General features: G+C 48.0%; 2 protein-coding genes across 2 annotated transcripts; both read left to right on the forward strand.

Moving 5' to 3' along the window:
- Nucleotides 1-965: 965 nt before the first annotated feature.
- On the forward strand, nucleotides 966-3,264 carry LOC136531279 (uncharacterized). Its single transcript, XM_066523946.1, has 2 exons — nucleotides 966-1,561; nucleotides 3,180-3,264. Exon 1 carries the CDS (start codon nucleotides 966-968, stop codon nucleotides 1,557-1,559), a length of 594 nt encoding a protein of 197 aa, XP_066380043.1. The 3' UTR covers nucleotides 1,560-1,561; nucleotides 3,180-3,264.
- LOC136531281 (noroxomaritidine synthase-like) lies at nucleotides 2,500-4,432 on the forward strand. Its single transcript, XM_066523949.1, has 2 exons — nucleotides 2,500-3,690; nucleotides 3,798-4,432. Exons 1-2 carry the CDS (start codon nucleotides 2,570-2,572, stop codon nucleotides 4,207-4,209), a joined length of 1,533 nt encoding a protein of 510 aa, XP_066380046.1. The 5' UTR covers nucleotides 2,500-2,569; the 3' UTR covers nucleotides 4,210-4,432.
- Nucleotides 4,433-7,256: the final 2,824 nt, after the last annotated feature.

Raw genomic sequence — 7,256 nt, forward strand, 5'->3', positions numbered from 1 at the left:
TGAGCATCGGTTGCCAATCAAATCTAGATATTGGCCATTTAAACAAGCTCCAAGGAGATTTAATTCAAATGTTCTTGATGACATTAAAGAGACTGAAAGACTACTAGAAGCAAAAATTTATCTGACCTTGCCGATATGCGGAGTGGGTATTGAGTGTAGTTCCTATGTATACGAAAAATAGGAAGTTGAGAGTCTGTATTGATTTTAGAGATTTGAACAAGGCTACACCGATGGATGGTTATCTGATACCAGTAGTCGATATGTTAGAAGATGCAGCGGCTGGGCACAAGGTAATTAGTTTTATAGATGGTAATCTAGGTTATAATCAAATTTTTATGGCTGAAGAAGACATAGCAAAAACAGCCTTTAGGTGTCCCGGTGCAATCGGCTTATTTGAATGGGTTGTAATGACTTTTGAATTGAAAAATGCTGGTACAACTTATGAGAGGGCGATGAATTATATTTTCCATAAGTTGATCGGCAAGATTGTTGAGAATCTATATTGATGATGTGGTGGTGAAATCCAAAGGGTACAAAGAACATCTGCTGGTCTGCGAGAGACTTTGGAGTGCACAAGAAAACATGGTTTAAAGATAAATCCTAATAAGTGTGCCTTTGAAGTATCAGCTGGACAATTTTTAGATTTTATGGTCCACGAGAGAGGAATTGAGATTGGTCAGAAAAGTATAAAAGCAATTGACGAGCCAGTACCACCAACTAATAAAACAGAATTACAATCTTTGCTTGGTAGGATTAATTTCATCAGAAGATTTATTTTAAATATGTCAGAAAGGATTCTACCATTTTCTCCTTTGTTGAAGTTAAAAAATGATCAAGAATTTAAATAGGGTGACGTGCAACAAAAAACGTTTGAGAAGATAAAAGAGTATATAAAATCTCCACCTGTACTGGTTCCTCCTCATCAAGGTAAGCCTTTTAAGTTGTACGTGTCGGCTGATAGCTAAATGATTGGATCAGCCTTGATACAAGAGTTTGAAGGAAAGGAACGGGTTGTTTTCTATTTAAGTAGAAGACTTTTGGAAGAGCAGCTCGGGAAGGAGAGCGAGGAGGCGACTGAGTCCGCCGAGGCAATGGAGCAAATCGAGGAGGAGCCAAAGGAGGGCGGCGACCCCGCCGAGGCAATGGAGAAGGATGGAGAGGAGGCGGAGGCCGAAGAGGGGGCGTCGCTGCGGCCGGCGCTGCCGGTGGGCAGGGTGAAGCGGATCATGTGGGTGGACCGGGAAATCAAGAAGGTGACGAGCGAGGCAGCGCTGCTCATCACCGCCGCCACCGAGCTCTTCCTGGGCAGCCTCACGATAGGGGCCCACACCGCGGCGTCGCAGCGGGGCCGACCCACGGTCCGTGCAGTGCACGTCCGGGCCGCGGCCCGCATGCACCGGCCCACGACAGACTTCCTCCTTGACTGCCTCGCTGCCAAAGAGGAGGCTCCCTGTGCCCGCAAGACCGCGGGATCAGCCGGTGGTGGCGGCGGAGGGGAAGCGAAGCCGCTGCCGCGTGGGACCCGCCGCATCGATGCCTTCTTCCAGAAGGTTACCTAGAGGTGTCTCTCTCTGCGTATGCGCTTCCAAATTGGTGATCTAAATGTTTACTTCAAAATGCTATGTGTGCTGTGATGAATCTATGAACTGGCAATTAAATTACGCATTTCTCTTTCTCTGATTCGTTGCAGTTGCTTATTTTCTGCGATGACTGTGTGAGCCCATACCTTGACCATGCAAATTTGATGGCAATTTGGCTCTTCTGCCTTGTTAGACTGAATGGTTCAATGTGCGCATCACTTTTGGGGATGTTTAGAACTAGCACATGATGATAGCTGTAATAAGGTTAAGGAAAATGTTAATTTTCAACTAGCGCATTATGATAGCTATAAGGTTGGCACTAGCAATGTTTTCGCATGGAAAATTGATGACATTTTTGTGTACCATAATTCTTTGAGAGTTTGATATGATGCTCCCCTTGTAGCCAATGTGTCTCTAGTTAGGAAACCAAGGCGTGTCGGTATCATTCAAGCTTGCCGATAGCATACTGCAATGGGACATACGACACCACCACAAAATTTGCATGAGGAATTCTGCGTCTGCATCTCGGAATACCACACTTTTTGAGTGTTGGCACAGAACACTAGTTGAGCTTATGTTTTAGGCTTTCGGAAACATTATGTTCCCTGCCACAATAATGCCAACTTGAGCGCCAAAAAGAGTACTAGCTGGACCGTTAACGGTAATTGTATGTACCAGGTCAATTTAACGGCATATCGCTAGGTGTAAAAGGTTAATAATTCAAGCGCAAAATCAAATGCCAGACAAATTTAGATGTTGTATGGTATATAAATAATCTGACCTCCACAAGTTTAGCATCTCATTTTGAGGCATATGAATGTCATGAGTCCTGAACTCAAGGATACCAATCCCACAAGAAACTCAATGCACATAGGTAGCTTCTTATAGTACCCTAAAGCCATACATTTCAAATTTGCAATCCAAAAGTGAAGCCTAGGCATATTGCTGCATGCTCTTCTTCCCTCTGCAACTCATAACCTTGCACAACCATGGGCTCCCTCTGGAGCTTAATTCATTCCTATCCAGATGTCTGCATAGCCATCATCTGCTTCTTCGGGCTTTCCATTTTCCGCTTCATCCAGCAGAGCCAGAAGAGCTGCATCCCTGTGAACTGGCCTGTTGTTGGGATGCTCCCCTTCATCGTCGTGAGTAGGCACTGCATTCATGACAAGGTCATGGGTCTGCTACGCGAGGCAGGGTGCACATTCTTCTTCTTTGGCCCGTGGTTTCTGGACATGAACTTCTTGATCACCTGTGATCCAGCCACAGTAAACCACTGCCTCAACACCCACTTCGAGAAGTACCCAAAAGGCAGAGAGTTTGCTGAGATGTTTGACATTCTAGGTGATGGTCTCCTTGTGGCAGATTCTGAATCCTGGGAGTATCAGCGCCGTGTAGCAACTTCTATCTTTGGTGGCCGTGCCTTTCGATCCTTTGTGATGTCCACAATCACAAGAAAGGTTGGCAATGTCTTGCTACCTTACCTTGATCACATGGCCAAGCATGGTTCAGAGGTTGAGCTGGAGGACGTCTTCATGAGACTCTCGCTCGATATCTCATACTGTACAGTTTTTTCAACTGACCTTGGCTGCTTATCAGTGTCTTCTCCCATGCCTGTGTTTGGCTGCGCCTCAAAGGAAGCGGAAGAGGCAATGCTGTTCAGACACATGGTACCGTCAAAGCTGTGGAAGCTCATGAGGTGGCTCAATGTTGGGACAGAGAAGAAGCTTGCTCATGCGAAGGTGGTGATCAATCAGTTCATCTACGAGGAGATTGCCAAACGGAAGGCACAGGGGAGCAATGGATGCCAGGCAGATATACTCTCCATGTACATGAAAGTGACCTTGGATCCCAGCATGAGCGAGCAGCAGAAGACAGACTTCGTCCGTGACACTGCTGTGGGGTTCATCCTTGCTGGGAATGACCTCATTGCCGTCACGCTCACGTGGTTCTTCTACATGATGTGCAAGCACCCAAAAGTCGAGGCAAGGATACTCGAGGAGCTCAAGGACCTGCAGAGCAGTAGCTGGCCTGGGGACTTCTCTGTCTTTGAGTGCGATGCACTCAGGTCTGCAGTTTACCTCCAGGCTGCCCTCCTTGAGACACTTAGGTTAGACTTTCTGCTGCTCCGTCGGTCTCCTAGGCTGCTGGTACTATCTTGGAAACAAAGCTGGTCTGACCTTAACTATCTAACTGCGGAGTACTGTATGTTTTCAGGCTTTTCCCTGCAACACCATTTGAGGAGAAGGAGGCCCATGTTGATGACATCCTACCAAATGGCACCAAGGTGACAAAGGGCACAAGGATCATCTTTTCACTCTACGCCATGGGGAGAATAGAAGGGATATGGGGCAAGGACTGCATGGAGTTCAGGCCAGAGCGGTGGGTGTCCAAGAGTGGCCGCCTCCGGCATGAACCAAGCTACAAGTTCATGTCCTTCAACTCTGGACCCAGGAGCTGCATCGGCAAGGACGTCAGCCTCAGCAACATGAAGATCACAGCTGCATCCATCATACACAACTTCAAGGTCGAGCTGGTCAAAGGGCATGAAGTGATGCCACAGAGCTCTGTCATACTCCACACTCAGAACGGGATGACGGTTAGTCTCAAGAGAAGGGTGGCAGGCTGATGTCTGGTTAACCCGCTTATGCACATGTAGACGTGAAACCATATATCTGGAGTTGTTAGAATTTGAGCTTGTAATATGAACATATATACTATGGTGGTGAATGCTTTTAGTCTGATTTAGGAGCAAATAGTATGGTAATTATTGGTGTCAATGTGTGATGGCTTCTTACTTGATTGTATGTAAACTATAGACCTGTTAAGAACAATGCAAATTTACATTCTTTGTCTTCTTTCTGTGTCTATGGACCTCTCTAATCTTATATGTTCCAAGTTCCAACACCAACTGAATTGGTTGGGATCATGTCAGCCTACAACCTATCCCATCTTTTGTCACAGGAGGGTACACGGCGTACACATGATGCTGCTGACATATGCCCGTATTTTTTACTATTTGGCCCTTTTTTCCAAAGAAAATTTATGTTTGGCTCATGGGAGACTTAAACTCATCTTTGGACTCTGAGGGTCGACGCCATGAGTCCTGGCGCCAAGATAACACGTCTCGGCGCCACAGATCTTGACGCCGAGGTGCCTGGTCGTGCACTGCAGGAAATCCTAGGTGGCGTTGACATGGCCAATACCTCGGCGCCGCAGATTTTAGCACCGAGCTCTACGACGCCGAGCTCGGTGCCATGTATTCTGGTGCCGAGCATGCATTTAAAGCAGGCGTCAGTATCGCATGTCTCCATCCACCAAGGACTTCGCCTCGTCGACCGGTGCGGCGCTGCGTCCCACGGACTCACGGAGCAAGCAGAGGAAGGAGAAGCCGAAGCGAGCGAAACGATTCGAATCCATCTCGATCACGTAGTAGTAGCAGCATCCGCCGGCGCACCTGGGCTGGAACGCACGCCGACACGGCAGCATCCGCCGGCGCTGCACTAGGATGGATCTTTTCTTCGCCGGGAGGCAGAACGGGGAGTCTGCCACCTCCACCCGCGGCGCCACGATTGCTCTCTTCTTCACCGGGAGGCAAATAGCGACGGCTGCCTCCTCCGGCGGCTGCGGCGGCGGCAGCACGCGCTTCTTGGCCGGCAGCAGCACGCTGGGAGTCGATCCGAGGTGGGAGCCGACGTGCCTGAATCGCTTCGATGGCGGCAGGTCGCGGACGCTGTCGCTCGCAATGCCGTTCTTGGCGATCTCCATGGACGACTGGTGGACGGCGAGACGGATGAGCTCAAAGATTAGGGAGTAAGCCAGAGGAGAAGACTTTTTTGAGCACGGGAATTCGGAACGGAGGGAAAGGACAAGGGTTTAAAGATCGCGGGAGCCCGAAAGTTTTTCGGGGTTGGGTGTTGAACGGCCAGAAGCAGAGGCGGAGAGCGCGGCTTGGTGGGAAGTCGAAATCGAAAGGGGAGTCGACGGCGTCTCTCGTTTTGGGTTTGAAATTTCGAAATGGGCGGAGCGTTTCTGCTGCGAGCGAGAGGGAGCGGCGAGTGAGGGAAGAGGATTTTGTGTCTTGTCGGCTCACGGTTGGCCGATAGGACACTATCTGGCCTGGCCGGGGGCCAGTCGGCTACTGCCCTGCCGGATATGATCCTAACGGCCCTCGAGTTGCCAATAGGGTACCTATCGGCTATCCATAAGCCGACATGATGCTATATTTACAATTCTCACAATTGCTAATGCAATTATTCATCAAAAAATATTATTTAAAATAAATCGCCCTTCCCCAATCCCCACTGCAAAAAAACGAGCGGCAGCTGTGCCAACCCTCAATACTTGAGTCGGTTTGTTCCGAACGACCGAGCACAGTGAACCGAATGAAAATCAATGCTTCTATCTGACACGCACAGTTCTAATCCTTTGTCAGGGCCTGTTTGGTTCATTACTTTCATGGATCCGATCACTTGCTGCCGCTTTCTTCACTAGTACTGCTACAGCTTGACTTCAAGGGATTTAATAGCAGTATAAAAAGGAAATGAATGCCTTTCATGCGTGTAGATAGGCTGCACTAGTACTGCCCATCGATCTGGGGACGTGTTTGGTAGGTCATGCGTAACGCGGAGAGACGGGTGATTTGGTTGGACTGATTTCCTTTGCCGGTGCGGAAGTGCTGGTACGTCCGGACCTGGGCGCGCTACACTCCCTTTCATGCTTCTCGCGGGGCTCGCGACGCCCTAGCGACAAGAGAGAGAGTCACGTGATAGAATCTCTAGAAATAACACATCTTCGTCTATCAGACATTAAGCATCTCGAAAATAAGATATATTGGACTAATCCATGTTTTTTCTTCAGGATCCAATAATAAGAATAAGTTTATAATACTTAGTTCATTTCATACAATAAGAGTTCTTATAAATACATTATTACAATACCAAGTTCAGAGTGCGGAATTTAAACAGAGGAATTACAATAAACGTCTAATGATAAGGTACAAGGATCCGTCTGTGCCCACCAGAAGAGTCAAGCTGCACCTGTAACAGAGGTAAACAAACCCTGAGTACACAATGTACTCACAAGACTTACCCGACTAGTGAAAATAATTTTCCGACTTCAACGGATATGATAAGCTTTATGGTGCTATATCATAGACAAGTCGTACCGGTTTACCCGGTGATTCGCGAATCAATGTAGCCCAGCTAGGTACCTCGAAACACACGCCCCGCTTGTACCCTAGGCACAAGCAAGATCAACCCACCACTCTCCTGTCAAGGAGTCTAGGTCCCCGTCCAAACTTAAACTCAGCCCCCACACATGAGTCTCGGACTCAGTGTGGTGCTTAGACCTCCACCTTCTCCGCCTCTAATCAGTCGATCCGAAAAGAGCCGGAACCCACGACAAGAGAGCAACGAGCCTTCTCTACTACCATAAATAAGTATGTGCTCAGGATAATAAGTCTATGACCTGACTAGAATCCAATGCAACTGATCGGACCTTAATCGACACGAACAGGGAAAACAGTGTAACCAAGCTATGCCCCGTTGACCGCGGGACACAACCTATTACACCCACCAATATCTATATCATATCCCTGCCCGGCCTCCATTTCTTTTCATTATTTTATCATGAGAGTAATAATAATCACTTATTGTGAGTAATGGCAGGTTACTC

Source organism: Miscanthus floridulus, unplaced genomic scaffold (genome assembly GCF_019320115.1).
Source record: "Miscanthus floridulus cultivar M001 unplaced genomic scaffold, ASM1932011v1 fs_316_1_2, whole genome shotgun sequence".
In the NCBI taxonomy this organism is placed as follows: Eukaryota; Viridiplantae; Streptophyta; class Magnoliopsida; order Poales; family Poaceae; genus Miscanthus; species Miscanthus floridulus.

Coding starts and splice junctions, on each gene's coding strand:
- LOC136531279 (XM_066523946.1), top strand. CDS start 966: ATGATTGGATCAGCCTTGATACAAGAGTTTGAAGGAAAGGAACGGGTT.
- LOC136531281 (XM_066523949.1), top strand. CDS start 2,570: ATGGGCTCCCTCTGGAGCTTAATTCATTCCTATCCAGATGTCTGCATA. Junction 3,691..3,797: donor GCCCTCCTTGAGACACTTAG/GTTAGACTTTCT, acceptor GTATGTTTTCAG/GCTTTTCCCTGCAACACCAT.